Here is an 18,370-nt window from a genome sequence, read left to right as displayed (position 1 = left end):
CCCTTGCCCCGGCCCCCCCCGCCCCTCCCCCGCCGGTTCCCCCGCCGCCGCCATTATTGGGCCGCTTTGTGTCCGCCGGGCCCGCTGGTGAGTGAGGGCCGGCCCCGCCCGGCGCCGCGCTGCACCGCGGGGAGGGGGGTTGGCCCGAAGGCCGCGGGGCGCTGAGGCGTTGTGCCGGAACTGCTTCCAGCCCGCGCCGTGTCGCGATAGGCCTCGCCGTGGGGGGTTGTGGCGGCGCGGCCCGCTGCCCGTACAGGCCCGGAGCCGGGCCCGAGCGTCTCCTCATCGCCGCCCGTTCGTTTTCCCCCACCGTTCCGGTTATTTGCTCCCTGGAGCGCCGCGCTCCGGGGCTGAGGGCTCGGTGTTCGTGCTCGGAGGGACCTGCGGGTCCCCGCGCTGCTGCGGGCTGTGCTTTACCCCGGCAGGCCGCGCGCCCCGCGCTGTGCTGCCATGTCCCCGACGGGAGGGCGGCGTAACGCCCGGCTCCAGGGCCCTTAGCGAGCCCTTCCCTCCTGTTTTGTAGCTGTTCCTGCGGTCACGGCTGTTTGTAGCGCACGGGGGCAGCTCAGCCCTCACTGGAGGAAAGTTGAATTAAGGGGCGGTGGGTGCGTTCGCTCCTTTTGCAGGCTGACAGTTCTCTGGACTCTGCCGTGTTTCCTGGGTATTTCGGGAGTCTCCCTCGGCCACTGAGGGATCTTTGGGTTAATGAGCACTTATGGGGACTTAGCCATTCTCTGCTCCTTCGGGTGTGTGGTTTCTTTTGTTTGCAAATGATGTTTTTAGCATCTTTAAGGAACATTTGGTAATTCTGATGGAGCTGAGGAGCTGCTGAAGAGCTTCAGAATTGCTCCTGTTGATAAACTGTGCACGGAGTTGAAGAAATGTTGCATTCCCCTCAGACTGTGGCTGCTGGAGTTAGTTTTCTCTCCAGAACCTGTTTGGTTTTGGTGTGGTTTTTTTCCCCCTCCCTGTTTTGCCCATCAGTACAAACTGTTGTGTTTCTTTTGCCGGAGTTTTGTTAGAAACGAGCCAGGCTGTTCTTGAGGATTTTAACTTCCTCGAGAGGGAACATGAGGAGTTTTACATTGATGGACATACGGAGGTGTGAGTAGATTTTACAGAGTAGCTGGAATTTGTAGCTTTCCTCAGATAGTGGTGAGACCATCTAATGAGTGATAGCTGAATAAGTCATAGCTTAAGAGGGTTTGTATGGTGGTATTAAATGTAGACTGTGTAAGCATGGAGGGTGTTGCTTGTAAAAGTTTTTTATCCTGGCGTGTAATGTTAACAGCTTGAACTTTCATTTGGTTGTTGCTGGTTTGTCAAAATTCACAATGTTTGATCTCAGAATTAAGAAGTTTTGTCTTCTTAGATGAAACTCAGCAGCTGTTTTCATGCTGGAATAGCTGTAAGTTTGTCAACTATGCACACCTTGAACTGAAAGCTGAGCCTTACATGCTCTGATGTAGGCTGCTTCATTCTTTGGTTGCCTCTCTCAGTAGAAATGCATGGAGAATCCTGATCATGGACCCAGAATTGTTTGAAAACATGGAGCCCCATCACAGTCCTGAGCATCAGTGCAGTGAGGGGTTGTTTTTGTGCAGCTATGCAGATGTGAAAAAATTACTGCTGGATATAAGGAGAGAAGGTAATCCAGGCCGGGGAAGCAATCTTTTCTTCCTGTCTGCACAGGTCAAGGATGGATGGATAACATCTGAACCTGTAGTTCTTTTTATGTTGAGCTGGTATTCTTGGTGGTGGAGAATAGCAGAGATGAGGCCTGGCTCTTTCTATTTTAATAGACATCTGTTGAAATCGAGCTGGCTCTGAGTTGCTGTGTATCCCAGAGTGAGAGGTGCTGAGCTCAGTCTCAGGTGGGCAGGCACCCACCAACTCAATCTCACTGTAGGAATGTGCTGCTTTTTGCAATGGGAGCAGCATCTGTGCTTGCAGAACGGTGGTATGTAATCTTTGTGTTTCTGTGTAGAGCTCAACAGAATAGGCAAGGTACAAGTCAGCTTCTGTTTAGCAGTATTTGGCGGCTACGGGCTCAATTTGGTGCTACCCTGAAGTGAAAACATATCCTCAGACTTATAAAATCTCTTGCTGTTGGGTGTCTGTGTGTAGGAATGCATGTGTTTAGGTGCTAGAAAGGTAGAAGACTTTCTCCACGCTCCCTCGAGCCCTAATGTGTTTGGAATTTTAACATTATAGGGAAGGAATCAATGGAAATAGAAGTCGTAACACCAGTCACGCCAAATTGTTTCTTGCCAGCCAAGTGTTGAGCTATTGGATCTTTACATTGGACCAGTACTGTTCTTTAATTGAAACAAGCTGGTTTATAATGCTGCTAGCAGTGTGGGGTTCAGATAACCTGTAACAGATCCCAGGGAGACTCGATTGCTAGAGAGCTGGGAGCGCAGCCCTTGTAGCTGAGCTGAGGAGTGTGTTTAAGTAGGGCACCTCCCGGCAAATGGAGACGGTGCAGTGTCTGCAAGGCGCAACAGCTGCTTCTGGATGGGAAAGTGCATGAAGAGCTGGAGCAGCAGTGGTGAGTGTGCACTGTGGTGAAGGGACACAAGGCCCAGGAGTGAATTTCCGAGCAGGTTGCCGAGTAAGGATTAGAAGTGAGACTAACTCATATTCTACATGCAGTCAGATATTTTATTTCTCTGCACATTTTAGGGATGCTCAACATGACTTGGTACTGCTAGTCTGATTTAATTAGGGCAGCAGGCTGCAAAAACAAAAGCAAGATCAGGAAACACTGGAACAAATCTGTAAAGCAGGCTGAGAGAGGCAACCAGCTGAGAACTTCTAATGGGTCTGTTTTGTAAAGCAAGTTTCTATCAAAGATGGTCTATTCTGTGGTGATGTAGATGCTGAAGGTTTTGCAGTAGGCTGTCTTCCACCTGAACTGGACTTCTAGGGAAGAGCTTTAAGCAGTTTAGAAGGTAACATTTTTGCACGTTTGGTTTAGATTTTCACTTTTGCTTTGCTGAAATAGGAATGTTTCTATGTGCTTTGTTTTGTTTTTCTTCCCCCCCCCCCCCCAGGCTTCTGAGATATTTAAATACCCAGTTGCTCAAGACAGCATCAGAAAGTAGCAAATAACTGCATGATAAATAATAGCCTTGTTTTGAAATCTAGTTACTTTGCTTTCTTAAGCCTGTTTGGTAATAAAAAGTCCCTGTTTGCGCTGCTTATAAGATTATCAACTTCACATCCTTTAAGGGCTTAAAATCTGCAAGAACACGAATACTTTCTACTGCCAATCTGAGCTGATCTCTAGGCACACCTTACACAGGGTATTCCACGCTGCCACATTGTGTCTATGAGCTATCGGCCACCATGTGTACACCATGTCCCAGTAAGGGGGCACCCCTTCGAGCACCGAATTGGGTTTACTTTCTCATTTATCTGTGGCATATTTGCTTTCATACCACCTGGCCAAGGTATCCAACCGGGAGTCTGTGACTTGGTACTTGTGACAGTGCCATGGTCAGCTTGCCACATTCCAGACCTGATATTATCCCCAAGCATTTTATATTGAACGAGATTGCAGACTGAGAAGAGCTGGTAAGTCTTATGGCCAGCAGAAATTCAAGGAGTCAGTTGGATTGTGCCTTGGATGAACTCAAAGTTCCACTGTTGAACGGTGAGGGTTATCCACTTTTGAGATACTGTCCAGAATGCATCTAACACCTCTGCTTTTGTCATGGTATTTCTTGCTTTTTTTCCCCTCTTAACAGCTTGCTGATAAACTGTGAATAAATTGGTGCAGGGATATTTTTCATGGGGAACCTTCTTGCACCGTTGCCTGGATTTTCCACTCCTTGTGCTGAGACTGAATGCAGTCCGTCATTTCAGCTACTCTAAGAATCCAGGAAGGGTTTTGGCCTCTTCCTGATTCCAGAGCGCAGTCTGACATTTGTACAACTGCAAAACATGTGCAATACTTTCCAGTTCTTTCAAAGCAGTGCTTTGGGACACTTCCCAAGATGCCATAGTATCCAATGTGTGAGGCTGGGGCTGCATCTCCTATTCTGTCTTTCTTCTTAGAAAAAAGCATTTGATTCCAACCTGAGGCCTGGTGGAACTCTTCATTCTGCCCTTTCTGCCAGTGAGGAAGGAAAGTCCCACAAAATAAAGAAGTGCTGGCTTCATATGTTCAAACTGGCTGTTAGTTTTCTTTTTTCCATCCTCTCATTTATTTTGTCTTTGGAACGTAGTATGCTTTGCTTTTTCTGTGCTGCGGGTATGTGCGGTCAGCATTCAAGTTTATTAATGAATCAGTTTTAATCAGTGATTGATTATTTGGGGAAAGCAGTTTGCTTTTCTCAAAGGTTTTGATGGCTATTTTCTCACTTGAGGATTCATGCGTTACTTTTCGTTGCATGGGGTTTAATTTGGGAGGGCTTCTGTTGTTTTATCTTCTGCCTAATAGGTTAAATGGTTTAATTCCTTAGGTTAATAGAAGCTGTGTCAGTGTACCGGGGCATGCTTTTCCCTGAAGGAGTGGCCTGTTAGTTTAGTTACTTCATTGCTTGGCTTTAAGCATGGTGCAATGACTACTCTTTGTTAATGCTTCCTGTTAATTTCAATAGCAGCTTTTTCTTTCAGATATGTGTAATGGGGCAGGCTGCGGGTCTGGCTTATACCTTTGCTATTTCTGCTATACCCATAGTGCTCAAGTTTGTGTGCATGTTTTAGCATCTCTGTTGAATGTCAGTGTTGATTGTCAGTTACGTTAGCCATGAGCTGTAAGTCATTTATTCTTTTCAGTCTTTAGTTTGTAAAGGTACACGCACGTAGATGTTTCCATTTTGTTAATTTTCACACCACATCTTTTCTGTACTTTAGGTTGACTCCTCACTGCACTGTGAAAGCCATTAGGAAAAAATCCTTGGGGTTAAAACCTGGGGCTCCACAGTGTTACGTGCACTTGGGGCTAGAAATAATTTTATATGGCGACTGGTCTGTCTGAAGCTGAACCCGTGCATCATAAGGCGCTTCCACTCTTAACGGGAACTCAGCTGATCCACACGGACAAGTTAAGTGAGGTAGGGGCTGACCCATTCTCCAGGCTTGCCCTTGGATCAGTCATTGACTTCCACTCCTGCTGAAGATTTCTTCGTGCTCTTTCTCTCCTGGTTCTAGGGAACTCCGCTGGGAGCCCAATAAACCCTCTAGGTGATGTCTTTCCCCTTCCCTGCTTCCCCTGGGATGCTGCAGTTGTCAAAATCCTCAAATGCTCATCTCATTTAATGTGGGATGAAAATTAATTTTTTTGAAAATTTGAAAATTTTTTGAAAATTCTGAAAAATACAAACATAACCGGAATATTTCTACATATGCTACTTTGATTTGCTTGAATCCCAACTCAAAAGCTTTCTGAATCTTCATCTGTCAGCATCTGTACTGACTCACAAATGCTTTTCGTAGAAAGCTGAAGACGACACGATGCCGATCCGCCGCTCTGTTAATTCTTCTTCTCGAGAAACTCCTCCCAAAAGCAAATCTGCTGAAGGTGGCGAAGAGGTGAAAGCAGGTATGGTAACAATTCTCTGCTATCACAGGCTTGGATACTGGAGTTGCTGGAAAAATATTACAGCTGTGGTTAAAATTCTAATGCTTGCCTCCTTTTTACAGGCTGTTCTTGACTTGCTGGAAATATTGTACACTTTTCAGCAGGAAATCATTTGGTTTGTGCTTCTTGACCTGTGTCAAAGCATTGACACTCCTAATATGAAAATATAGCTGGATATTATCTCTTCTAGGCTTGCATGTTCTTCTGAATAAAGGTAGAAATTGAGAACTTTCAGTAGTGATAAGAAAATGGCTTGGAATTGAAAGGAGGAATTAATGAGTGGAAAACCAAAGTGTTTGATTATTTTTATTTTCCTGAACAGAAGTATTTTGCCGCACCATGTAATAAAGCTTGATATTAATTAACATGTCTGATCCCAGCAGCTTGACTTTGGTTTCTCAGAATGTGGCATTTCAGTATAGCTTTCATTACGTTTCAGTGACAGAGGCATCCTGGCAGACAGCTCTTTAGCTAAGTAATGGGTAACAGCAGTTTATATTTGGTGAGGTTGTGGTTGAACTTGGTGATCTTAAAGGTCTTCTCCAACCTGAGCAACTCTGTGGCTATAATTCTATTTGAATGTTATCCATTAGCAAGACCAGTCCCTTAAGGCTTGCTCTTGGCTACATGTGCTTGAGTAAATTTGCTTGGTAAGTTGGTTTCTGACTGGATTTGATCCTGCTGAGAGACGTGTGCTGTCGCTGATACAGTTGCAGCCTAAAGCTTTGCCAGACCTGGACAAATGGGATTGAATAGTTAAAATCCTTCAGTTGCCACAGCATGTAGTGCTGAAAAAGCAATGTTTGGAGACACATTTGTCATAAACAAAGCTGCTTATGCTTACCTTCTCTAATTTCTTCTAGAACTGTATGGTTTTGTACCTTTTTGAGTTAAAATACATAAAACTTGACCTGGGGAAAGCCTTCCATTTCCATAATGGTGATTTTTTTTTTCATTTTTTGTTTTTTCTTTTTTCCTTCTTCTTCCCTTCTGCCCCTGTAGGCATTGTGATGGGAGGTAGCATTGTGATGGGTAGATAGCTTTCAGAAGTTAAGAGTAGGATGGGGAATTAGTTCATTGTGAAAATACTGTGTGACGTTGTTTGATTCTGGCATTTGATGGCTGGTTGCACCATACTGAGGCTCTTTCAGTATCTTCGTTTGCTTCTTTTTAATCCTCCACCTTAACAGAGAGCAGGGGCTGGTTTTGAATAGTAACTTGATGCATTTTTACATCCTCTAGATGCAGAAGCCACTTCTGAGGAATCTGCCTCTGCTGGAGAAGAACAAGAGAATGAAACCCTGCCTGCTGCTGCGCCCAGTGAAGCAGAACAGCCAAAGGAACCTGAGAATGAAGAGAAAGGGGAAACCAAGTCCTCAGAAGAAACCAAAAAGGAGTAAGGCTTGCTTAGTGCTGAACTTAGGAATTTGAGTAGGAGGAAGGTTGCTTCTGTAGATGGAAAAGATTATGGGAGAGATGGAGAAAATAGGATGTCCCTTTTTTTAGGAAAAAAAAAAAGTGAAAAAGTGTCAGTTTTTCACAGGAAAAAGTATTTTCAGTGTTAAATGTTCTAGGCCTGTTTTTTTGTTGTTGTTGTACTTGTTGGCTTGTTTTACAGTGTCCCATCTTACTATTGCTTTGCATTTTTCCAAAGTGAGAAGGATCAGTCTAAGGAAAAGGAGAAGAAGGTGAAAAAGACCATTCCTGCGTGGGCTACTCTTTCTGCTAGCCAGCTGGCTAGGGCACAGAAACAAACTCAGATGGCTGCCACTTCACGCCCAAAGATGGATGCTATCTTAACTGAGGCCATCAAGGTAAGTAGGAGTCAAGTGTTTCTTCTGTTCACCTGTAACAGAGCAAAAGGACTTAACTACAGTTTATGGTTTCAGCTTTCTGATGGCACAGCTGATAGTGCTGTCTCCTTAGCAGGAAACTTAACTGTGAGGCACATATGCTTCTATCTGGAAACTCATGGAGCTGAAACATGATGATGATGGAGGAGCCCTGTAGCTTTTCTTTATTCAGAATTTGTTTCCCTCCCTGGTTAAAATACTGGAAACAGCTCTGATGACATAACCTGGTTGATTACTGGTGTACTTTAATTTGATATGCTTCCTAGCTGTAGTTAACTTGGTTTACCTTGATTAATCCATCTGTTCAATGCATACCTTTTCCAGCATCTTATCATAATTAAGAGCAGATGGGAATATTCTTAGCTAGCATTCTGAGAAGTGTTGGTTTTAGTTGACTATATTGTATTCTGCTTGTCAGAAGAGACTTGTGCTGTTGTAGTTGCTCTGCAATTCTGCTGTCCCCACCTTGAGAATTGGTTCATGTAGATTGCCTTCCTCAGAGACCTGTACTCTACCAGCCTTAATTACAAGATGGACTTTTGAGCCCCTGAAGCACACTGTGGTGCATCCAAATCTGTTAGACTGAGAGAAGCCATGCCGTATACTTCAGGTTACTCTAAGCTTTACATTTCTAGCAGTGCAATAGCATTACCAGGGCAGATAATGAAGTTCAGTGCTTTACTATACTGTGCATAAGTAAACTTTATCCTGCACTGTGCAGCTGTGGTTTTTGGGTAGTCTTTCTGAAGCCATCTAGATCTGGTAACTTGCTTAAACAGAGAGGGCTTTATCAAGTCACAGTTGGAGTTTTCTACAGTATGTCAACTCTCTAAAATTTAAAACACAATTTTTTGTCCTGTTCTGATCTCTGGCTGGGAGACTCTAGTGATGCGGGATGGCCGACATGAATCTTCAAGTACAGTAATCCTCAAGATACAATCTTCAAATTGGTGTTTGTTAGTTTTATTAGTTTGCTAATGCCGGTCCTTTATCTCCTTCAAAAGATATCAGCAACTTGTTCTGATAAGTATGTTAACGATCACTCTGACATCATTATAATGAATTACTAATGACTCACTGTTTAAGCAGTGCTGGTTTGCCCAAATGTAGCTATTTTTTGTAATAACATGTAGTTTATATGCCGTTTCTTTTCAGTGCTTCAGAATAGGAGAGTAGTTGACGTGCTTGCTGTTCTGCATTTGTCTGTTCTTCAGCCAATCTCTGAAAGAGAGTGTATTTTCTACTCCTGAGTCACTGTAGGAAAAAGATCATCCTGTGCTGGCCTCTGTGCATCATCAGCTCAATCTCTCTTCTGGTCCCATAGCAAAGTAGTTTCAGTCCAGACATTCTTTACTAACTTTTGATCCTGTTGCAGGCATGCTTTCAAAAGAGTGGTGCGTCAGTTGTTGCAATACGTAAATACATCATCCACAAATACCCTTCCCTGGAACTGGAGAGAAGAGGCTATCTTCTAAAGCAAGCCTTGAAAAGGGAGCTAGAGAGAGGGATCATCAGGCAGGTAAGGGTCACTTGTGGGGCGGCACTGATGATGGTATTACTGAATCGTACAGGAATTTAAGAAACCATTAGCAGGCCTCTGGGGAGATCATGTTCTTTATCTTGGGGGTTCTTCAATCTCTTTGTTCACTTTGTTAGACACTGATAGAACTTCTGTATGGTTCTGCCTGTCGGATGCTGTGCGCTGTTGTCTTTTGTGCACTGTGGGTGACTGTTTCATGGTGATAAATTGCTGCTGTGATGCTGCATGATGCATCTTCAACCTGAGTCTAGCAACGTCACTTCTGCAGAAGCATGTTGCCTTCAACACTGCAGCTTACACCTGTGATGCCGGTTTTCTTAGGACCCTCTTGCCCTGACCAAGAGATATGTTTGTTATGTCTAGCCGTGGCTTCTGATCTACTGAAGTGGATTCAAGTCCAACTTCTGCCCCTTACAGCTAATCACCAGGATGAGCATTTATTCAAAATCTGTTTAATGATGTTGCTTTGTCTCCTTCAAGCAGTTATTTTCTTGTGTTACTTTGCTAAAGGCTGAAATGGACTTTGTTTTGAACTAGGTGAAAGGGAAGGGAGCTTCTGGAAGCTTTGTGGTGGTGTCCAATGCAGGAAAAACTGTTCAAAAAGCCAGAGACAGAAAGGTAAGGCTATATGAACATTACTCTGAAACACGTGCATCTTATGAAATGCAACTTAACCCCAACTCAAACAATTTCCTCCTCCTTGCTGTACCTTTCTTCCCCAAGTACAGTAATTCAAACATCTTTTTCACTGAAATCGGAATCAGAAAGCCAGTATGAGAAATTAAGTAGAATAATCAAAATCTTAGTTTTAAAATGTTTACATTAAACTCCTAGGCTTTGGTTTTGAGGCAGAAAACTGAATAACCCTGAAGTTTCTCTCCTGTCTTTACCTGGTAGAGAGAGATGCCTCTCTGGTATTGTAAGAGAACTTTCTGCAACTGCTGTTTCTGTTTTATCTGTTGTGTGGATAAATGGAAGACCTCAGTCTTCTGCACTATCAGGCAGATGTTTTCCATTGGCAGAGAGGACAGAGGGAGGAAGTAGTGAATGTCCTAAGGCTTCTGGAGGGAAGCTGCAGATGTTGGGCATGTATTGTTCTGAGGTAGTGTCATGTCTGAGTCCAGTCCTCACAATTAGTTGTGTTCCAGCACTGCTGTTCTCTGCTCCCCACTGCACTAGATGTGCAAAACACATTTCTAATGCTGTAGTTTTGAAATGCATAGCTGGGATTGACAGCTTAGACAGGTGATCCCAGGGAGTTCTCTAGCACTTTGGTGCTTATCTCTCAGCCGTGGGGCAGACCCCAAGGCCTAAACTTTACAGTAATAGTGACACATTCAATACCAGGGCACTGTAGGAAACTAATTAGATGTAACTTATTTTTAGATAGAGCTGTGGGCTCCATGGCAAGTTTGAGTAAGACACCTGATAACTATTAACACGTCACTTTTCTTGTCTGCAGTATATTGGTGTATTTGTTTTTAGTTGCTTTCTCCATGTCACAGCAAAACAAATGGATAGCTTTTGGTTTTGGTGAATTTAGCTGGCAGGTGAGCAGCACCTTTACCTGTTTGACCATTTTCAAAGCTCCTGTTCAGTATCAAAATCATTAAACTTCAGCAGATTTCCTGGCTGTCTTTTCTCTTCTTTATGTAAAGTGGGTCATTCCTTCCTGGTAGCAACAAAGTGATGGAGGAGAATTGAGGGGAAAGAAATGTTACCTTCAAGCAAAACTTTGTGCTGTCACTTGAACAAAAGTGCTATTTATTGTTGGGAAAATTGGACCTGTATAAACAGGTTTTGTCTCTGGTTTTTATTTATGTCAGCATGAATCATTTTCACCTGACTCTGTCATTGAAAAGTAACAAAGAAAAAGCCTCTATTAAAAAAATAAAGAGGAGAAGGGAAGTGTTAAAAAACAAACAAATGAAAAAACAAACAAAAAATCAGGAATGCAGATGTTGCAAATACTCAGTATATTTATGTTTACTAGACTTTCCTATACTCCCGTGAGAATTCCATCAGGTTTGCTAGATTTCACTTGAACTGCTAAATTGTCTAAATTTTAAGAGCTACCTTACAGAACTTGATTTTCCAGACTTGTAGCAGTGTCAGGAGCACTTCTCCTTACCTGTGCATTGCTGGTTCAGAAAGAAACAGGTCTAGGCCCCACTGATGCATAAAAGTGTATGTATTTCAGAAAAGCACTTCCGTTTCGACTCCAGAACAACAGGTCAAGCTGGAAGACATCCTGCCACTGGCTTTCACCCGCCTTTGTGAGCCAAAAGAAGCTTCTTACAGCCTGATCAAGAAATATGTGTCTCAGTATTATCCCAAACTCAAAGTAGATATCAGGTAGGTGCAGGGGTACGCTCTTGAAGCAGAGCATCCCTGAAATGCTGTCTTCCTCCCCCCTGGTTTTGCCTCCCCCCACAGCAATTCCATTCAGTATTTCATCAGGCAGCAGGCAGGTGGTGCTCTGCACTGTACAGCCTGGAGGAAAGCTTGAGAGGAGCTGTGCCTTTTCTCTGTATCCCTCCACACCCAATCTTTGTTCCTGATGCTGACATCAGCAGTGCTGTATGCATCTCTGCCGTTAGCAGGAACCAGATACGGTTCATAGATGTGTGGATATGAAAGCTTCTCCTCAGAATTTTTCCAATGTGGTTCTGAATGCTTTAACTGGCACACGCTTAAAATAATTTGAGAGTTTGCATACATGGAATGTGTCAAGGGTCAGGGAGGAAGCTAATCCAGTGAAGCCCCATGTATCACCTCTTACTGTGGCTTGTACTCAGCTCCTTGTTTTTCTGTGAGCTGACTGACTCATTGCCCACCAAGTCCCATGTACAGACGTGTTTCAAAATGAATAAATCTTTCAAAACGAAGCTTGTTTGTTTCTGGATATGCAGTGACACCCAAAAAGCACTGCAGTAGAATTTCCGCTAACGTGTGTTGTTCATCTCATGTAACCAGCACTTGCTGACAGATCTCCATTTAAAATGTCTGTATGTAGGCAGACACCTCTTGTAAGTACAGCTTCTCTCACGTTCTCTGTAGAGTGTTGTTTCTCTGTTTGTTTTTTAAGCTGTCGGTGTGTGTCAGTAAAGCTTTATCCTCCTGTATTTCAGACCCCAGCTGTTGAAGAATGCCCTGCAGAGAGCTGTAGAAAAGGGCCAGCTAGAACAGATTACAGGGAAAGGAGCATCTGGGACATTCCAGGTCAGAGCTGGAGTTCATCTTTTTTTTGTTGCTTGTAATAACCAGGAGCCTTGGACATAAGTTAACATGCCCCCCCCTGCTCTCCAGTTTTATTGGGTGCCCCTTTCTTTAGCAGCCTGTTATGTTTAGCAGTTATGAAGCAGTAGGACTCTTTATCTTCTTGGTTTACGTTTGAGGAAGAGACCCCTCTGCCTTCCTTGCTTGGCATGGTCTGCACACTGCTTCAGCTCTGACTCATTAGCACAGTAGGGAGATGGTGGGGTAAGCTTTCCATTGCTAATTGTAAGTGCAGTGGGTACCCCAGATGTCTGCAGTGTTCTTCCTCGTGTCTGTGCCATACATGTCTCTTGGGTACATTTGGTCTGTGGGATGGAGGAAGGTGTAATTCATTTCCTTCCCTGAGCATCAGGCCCTTAGATTGCCACATACTGCAGTGTGCTTTGGGACTGGGACAGTGTGTTACCAATGAAAAGCTCTCCAGGCCAGCTGACTCAATAGGCCTTGTCCTGCCATTAAAGCTGGGAGAACAGCGTTCCCTCTGCAGTGTTTTAATATAAAACATATCTGTGCTAATGCAGGAGCGCCGACCCATCTGGTGCAGAGGAGCTTGTCCTGACCTGGTTTGGGAGAATGTTGTCTTGATGCTTTTCTCTTCCTCCTTGGAAAATAGCTGAAGAAGTCAGGGGAGAAGCCCCTGCTGGGTGGGACTCTGATGGAAGATGCCATCCTGTCTGCTATTGCGGCCATGAATGAACCGAAGACCTGCTCCACCACAGCACTGAAGAAGTATATCCTGGAAAACCACCCAGGGACCAACTCCAACTTCCAAGGTAACGTCCCAAACTATCAGACTGTTTTTTTTCTTTTCCCCAAACTCTGAAGGGAGAACCCAGCAGCTGCAGATGCTGGGGCAGTTTTGTGCAGCACATTTTGAACTATTTGGTTGAGCTTGCTAGGGAACAGGCATCTTACTCCTTGTGCCACAGAGATGCTCAGTGTTTTTAATTCCTGTAAGTTCCTTTCAAACCTGACTACTTTCTGAGACATGATGCATGTTTCTCTTGTCTATAGCACTTTTCTGGGAAGGTAGAGCAGTATTTCAACTCCTTTTCTGTTCTTGAACTGCTGACAGGTTTTTTCTTTGTATTGAAAACTCTGCAGCTTGATGTAAACACAATCCCTGTTTGCTTTTTATTTAAAGAAATTACACAGTCTAACTTAAAAAAAAAAAAAAAAGAATAAAAATTTGTATGCATCCCTCTTGGTGTTTTGTTTGAGGACCTCCTCTGGTTCTGATTTTGAAAAATCAAGCAAGTGATGGGAAAAGACTTAATCCTGTTGTATTTGGAATAAGGTTTGGCATATCTTCATTCCCAGTAATGGCAGTAGTGTCATTTTGGATTTTGTGTGAGCAGAAGCAGTAATAACAGCAGATTTTCTCCTGTGTTACTTGTATTTTTTGGTCTGAGTCCTGACATGGTTGTTTAAGGTAGGCTGGAGGTCATTTAAAAGAATATGAGCTTGCAACATTTTCTAGTAGTATCAGTCCTAAAGGTGGATTATCTTGTTACTGTGCCTTTGTGATGCTGGAGCCATTCCTCTGGGGCCAGAGGGGAGGATGCTGATCTTGCAGTCATCACCTGGAGCTAAAGCTCAGCATCCACACAGTTCTTTAAGGTAGGGTTGAACAAAGTGCAGAGGAGTGCAGCCTGCCTCCCAACAGTGTGGGCTGAAGAAGTTGCCTGTGGCCTTTTACACATGAGAGGTGGATGCCAAGTGTGACTTCTTAATCTTGGAGCAGGGAAGAGAGTTTCCAGGCTTACTTGTTTGTCTTCAGGACTGCTGGAAGCTGTCCTGGCCTTAGAGGCCTGTGTTCAGCTGGTCCCGAGTGCTTGTCAGCCTTGCAAGTCAGATAAGGAAATTTCAACTAGCAATGTGTTGTTCTCTTTCTCCTTCTTACTTACAAAGAATTTTGCTGCTCTCTGCTGTTTTAGGAGCAACCAGAGGAGGATCTGTCAGGGTGTAAAAGCAGGCAGGTACCCACTATGCAATCAGTGCTCTATATTATTCCATCACACTTATAACTCCAGTCAGATCCTTCACATGCTGCTGTTGATCTTTGGTACCCTGGGTAAAAATAGGCTGATCTTGTTTGTTTTGCTTCTGTTTATAAAATAGAGTGAAGGCTTATTTTAACAAACTATTTGGAGTACGTGTTCAGGACAGCTGAGACTTGAGTTATATTTGGGCAGAAGTAGCTATGCACTGCTATCAAATGCAGTTTGAAATAACGATGCCCTAGTCATGACATCAAAAACCTGTCACTTTTCTTGACTTCTTCCTTCAGTGAATGTAAAGTTTCAGTTGCTAATGGTTCAGGAGCCAACATTTGAATCTTCTCAATTGTTTGAATCTTTGGGAAAATTAACTGTGAAATGATTTAGTATGTCTTATTGAAAGGGGAAGCTTTGAAGCTCAGTGTTCTCGCTGGGTCCTTCACAAAGCAGCAGGTCATTGCTGAGTGTAGAAGGAAGTACTGCAAAGCGCAGTAGGATTAAACAGGTGGATTAAGATAGTAACACAACCTTTCTGATTTTTATTTTTTAATTTTAATTTTCTTTTTTTTTTTTCCCCACAGTACATCTACTGAAGAGAACCCTGCAGAGATGTGAGAAGAATGGCTGGTTGGAGCAGATTTCTGGAAAGGGCTTCAGTGGAACCTTTCAGCTTTGCTTTCCTTATTATCCTAGGTAAAGGGCTTGGCTGTAAAAGGATGTTGAAGATAGGTCAGCCAGAAAGCGTTGCTGAAGTTCATAGGTTGAACTCTGTATTTGTAGGGAAGTCTATGGAAGGTTTAATAATTGAAAAACCACAGCACTGTCACCTGTCTTGCTCTAGGTGATGACATTACTTAGTGTCTGACTGTGAGTGGACATAAAGATGACTTCATTAGCCAGGGAGACTTTAAGGACAATGAAAATATTGGGCTAAATACTCTCATGTACTCTGTCATGATGGTTGTGTTTTTTGGTTTTTTTTCCAAGATAGTAGCTATTTAAGCCTTCCCATGTTAGAACAAATCTGCATGAGCAGATGGAGTATGCTGTACTTAATGCAAGGATGCACGTAGTAGGACTCAGCCTTTCATGATGCTGATGTGGAAGAGAGGTGGGAGGAGGGAAGGTGGCCTTGGTTGGCCACCACTAGACAAAAAGCAGCCTTTTCTCTTGGGCTGTGAGTTAAGTTGTGCTGGGCCACAGGGAGCCCAGGGATGGTGACTTAGTATCCTATGAAGAGTCAAATAGCAACACAGTAATTAATGTTTCTGCTTCCCACCTTCTTTTGTCATGTATGTGTAAAGTCCTTAGTAGCTCAGGCCTGCATTCAGAGTCACTGGACTCTGGTCTTGTTCTTTCATTGTTTGCACAAAAGGAGCAATTAGGGTTAGCCAAAGCCCTAGAAGTAAGTCATGCTCTGACAAGAATTCTCTTGTAGCCCAGAGGTGCTCTACCCGGAGAAGCAGCAGGATGAGGACTCTGAAGAATCTGATGAGGAAGAGGAGGAGGAATCTGAGGGGGAAGAAGAATCTGAAGAGGAGTCTGAGGAGGAAGAGCCACCACCGAAGAAGAGGTATGGAAGCATAAGAGAGAAATGGGCTCCTTTGGATGAATTACAAGTGACAATCAGAGCTGTAGAGTCTTTTGCTGTGGCTGCTGATCTGCGAGGCTGTCACCCAGGAGATATTAGGAGCTTTATTTTCCAATATTGTTTTGAGCTGGGGGAGCTGTTAAAATTGGGACTTCTCTTGGATGTGTCTGCAGAAGCAATGCTGTGTTCCAGAGATGATAATCTGTCACTCTATAGCTGGAATTCCTCTTGATGAGAGGAATGTTTATTCTCTGTAGTGCCTTTAATCTCCTCGGTGTCTTTTGTTCTCTGCAGAAGTGTGGCACTGCTTGGATTGTTGTTTTCTGAGGAAAACTTTTTCCTTCTGTGTTGTCTGTCTTGCTCAGAATATGGGTTTAAGGTAAATGTTGTTCATGAAGTAATAAAATCACTCTCAGAGAGACAGGGAGAGTGCTTAACTCGCCAAATTATTCTGACAATTAACTTAGGCATATAACCGTACAAATAATGACAATCTAACAAAGGAGCCAGTGCTCTGCCAGTGAGATATCTTTGGGGACTGAGAAGCACATAGTGTGGTGAGATCTACCATGGGGCTTCTTGGTTTGTGGTATTTAGCTAATGAAATGTACTGCTGCATGAAGGAACAAACATCCGTGGTAAAGAACAAAGATGCCAAGATCTGTTTCATTTATGTAAATTGATGACAGCAGCTCTGCTCTGAGTAGCGTTTGCGCCTCCACTGAGATCTTGTGCTGCCTTTCTGACAGGATGCAGAAGAGACCTCCTCCAGAATCACGGAGCAGGGCCCCTCCAATGAAGCGAAGAGAATCCAAGCCCAAGCCCAGAAAGACCCCTGCAGCCCGCCGGGGGAAAGCAAAGCCCCCACCCAAGGTGAAAACCCCTGCGAGAAAAGCCAAACCAGCAGCTCCAGCCATCAAGAAACCCTCTGGTGGCAGCTCTTCCAAGAAACCAGCAGCTAGCGGGAGGAAGGAGGTGAAACCTTCTGCCAAGGGCAAATCTGCCATGAGGAAATCTCTCCGGGCAAAAAAGTAAATATTTCCACTGTCAGGGAATCCCATGATCAAATCCACAATCTTGTTTTATAAAGTCAACGTGCATTTGTATTTTAGTTCTAATGCTTAAACACTTTTTTTTTTTCTTCCTTCCTTCTTGAATGATGGGGAAAAAGCTGAAAACTAAATCAAACCAACCTAAGCATTTGTTAGATCTCAGTGCTGTGCCTTGTGCCTACCCCTCCCTTGGAACAAGTCATCTTTAGTTTCTGCAATAATCTTATGACTTTTCTAGGACCTGTAATCTGTACATTTTATGGTGTTCCTCTTGGGTTTGGGGGGAGGGCAGTGTTTAGAAATTCTTCAAAGAACTTCTTTGTATCTTTACAGGATCTTTAGCAGGAACATAATGATTGGGGGAAGTATTCTTAATTGAGAAGGTACGACGGCACCAGAGTCCTCCTTAGATCCCCTGCATGATGAGGTCCTTCCTGCTTCTGTGAAGGAGCAGTGTGTATATACAGCACTTGCACTGAGTCCTGGAGGTGCTCCTTTCTGCTCAGCTGTGATGCTGGCAGGTTGAGGAGGTGCATGTGGCTTTTTCAGACTGGCCGTTTGTGTGAGAGTGGGTTCAGGTCTTCAGTCAGCGGAGGCTGCCGTGTGTACCAAGCATCTGACACCAGAGATGCGCTAAAAGGGGTAGTTCTCGGGTGGGTGATTTGAATTAGTATTTCCATGCTACTTCTGTTACCTTAAAACCAAAATATATAAAAGTCTTCTTGAATCCAACTTTAAAATGTTTTTAAGAAATGAAGAGCCTAAGTTTTGTCACTTCTTGTTTACCCTTTTTTAAAAAGAAAAGTTGGAAAGCTATACAGTTGCTAATGTAGAGATGTTGGGAAGGGAGGAACATGCAGTTTGCTAAAATAAAATGAAACTAGATTCCGTGCCTGCTCCGTGTGTCCTTCATCATCCTTGCTACAGCTTCTTCCTCCTGGAAGCCCAGAGAGGCGGGAATTACAGTGAGTAAATACAGTGAGCCTTTGTTAGAAGTGCACTGCAGGTGTCAGAGAGCATCCTGAACTCACCCTTGAGAGGGGCAGTGGGATTGATTCAAATATGACCCCATTGCTTAACGTACTTTTGGGAAGAGCTTTGCATCTGCCACACTGGGAGCAGTGGACGTGCCTCCGGAAATCAAAATGGAAAAGCATCCTTACTCTGACCCTTTTTCAGGTGTGGTCTCAGTGTGCTACCTCCAATAACTGGGAGTTTAAAAAGCTCTTAGAGAATAAAAAGCTCTTACAGAAATGCCCTGCAATGCTCTCGGCCCTGGAACTAAGGTGCAAGGAGCAGGCTCACAAAAGCAGTGGCTAACATGAAACAGAGTGAAGGCACTCAAGTAACCCACGGGGCTGTAAAGCAGTTAGAAACTTTGGTAAATGGCTTTCCTGCCGCTGTGTGTACTGAAACAGTGGGTTTTGGTGGTGTTTTCCTCCAAGCAAGTACTGGAGCACGCCCG

General features: G+C 43.8%; 1 protein-coding gene across 13 annotated transcripts; it reads left to right on the top strand.

Annotated features, from left to right (window-relative positions):
• The first annotated feature begins 34 nt into the window (after window positions 1-34).
• HP1BP3 (heterochromatin protein 1 binding protein 3) lies at window positions 35-17,790 on the top strand. 13 transcript variants are annotated; one of them, XR_014931772.1, is made up of 15 exons: window positions 35-87; window positions 2,880-2,954; window positions 4,063-4,182; window positions 4,864-5,063; window positions 5,446-5,551; window positions 6,833-6,986; window positions 7,245-7,404; window positions 8,819-8,962; window positions 9,521-9,601; window positions 11,184-11,338; window positions 12,115-12,205; window positions 12,784-13,035; window positions 14,844-14,955; window positions 15,701-15,835; window positions 16,603-17,790. XR_014931772.1 is itself a non-coding variant. In XM_085508792.1 (15 exons), exons 4-15 carry the CDS (start codon window positions 4,968-4,970, stop codon window positions 16,886-16,888), a joined length of 1,680 nt encoding a protein of 559 aa, XP_085364918.1. In that variant the 5' UTR covers window positions 35-87; window positions 2,880-2,954; window positions 4,063-4,182; window positions 4,864-4,967; the 3' UTR covers window positions 16,889-17,790. The 13 variants fall into 13 exon arrangements, 10 of the variants coding, with proteins under 10 accessions (XP_085364918.1, XP_085364925.1, XP_085364917.1 ...); XM_085508792.1 differs by having other exon boundaries at window positions 12,876-13,035; XM_085508793.1 differs by lacking the exon at window positions 35-87 and adding an exon at window positions 196-2,551 and having other exon boundaries at window positions 12,876-13,035.
• The last annotated feature ends 580 nt before the right edge of the window (window positions 17,791-18,370 follow it).

The sequence above is a fragment of the Coturnix japonica genome, chromosome 9 (assembly GCF_054131305.1).
Source record: "Coturnix japonica strain WE chromosome 9, WE-NBRP24, whole genome shotgun sequence".
NCBI lineage: Eukaryota > Metazoa > Chordata > Aves > Galliformes > Phasianidae > Coturnix > Coturnix japonica.
Note: the sequence above shows the minus strand (reverse complement) of the source record. Positions and strands in the feature narration are given on the sequence as shown.

Coding starts and splice junctions, on each gene's coding strand:
- HP1BP3 (XM_085508790.1), top strand. CDS start 4,968: ATGGCGACTGGTCTGTCTGAAGCTGAACCCGTGCATCATAAGGCGCTT. Junction 13,036..14,843: donor GACCAACTCCAACTTCCAAG/GTAACGTCCCAA, acceptor TTTTCCCCACAG/TACATCTACTGAAGAGAACC. Junction 14,956..15,700: donor TGCTTTCCTTATTATCCTAG/GTAAAGGGCTTG, acceptor ATTCTCTTGTAG/CCCAGAGGTGCTCTACCCGG.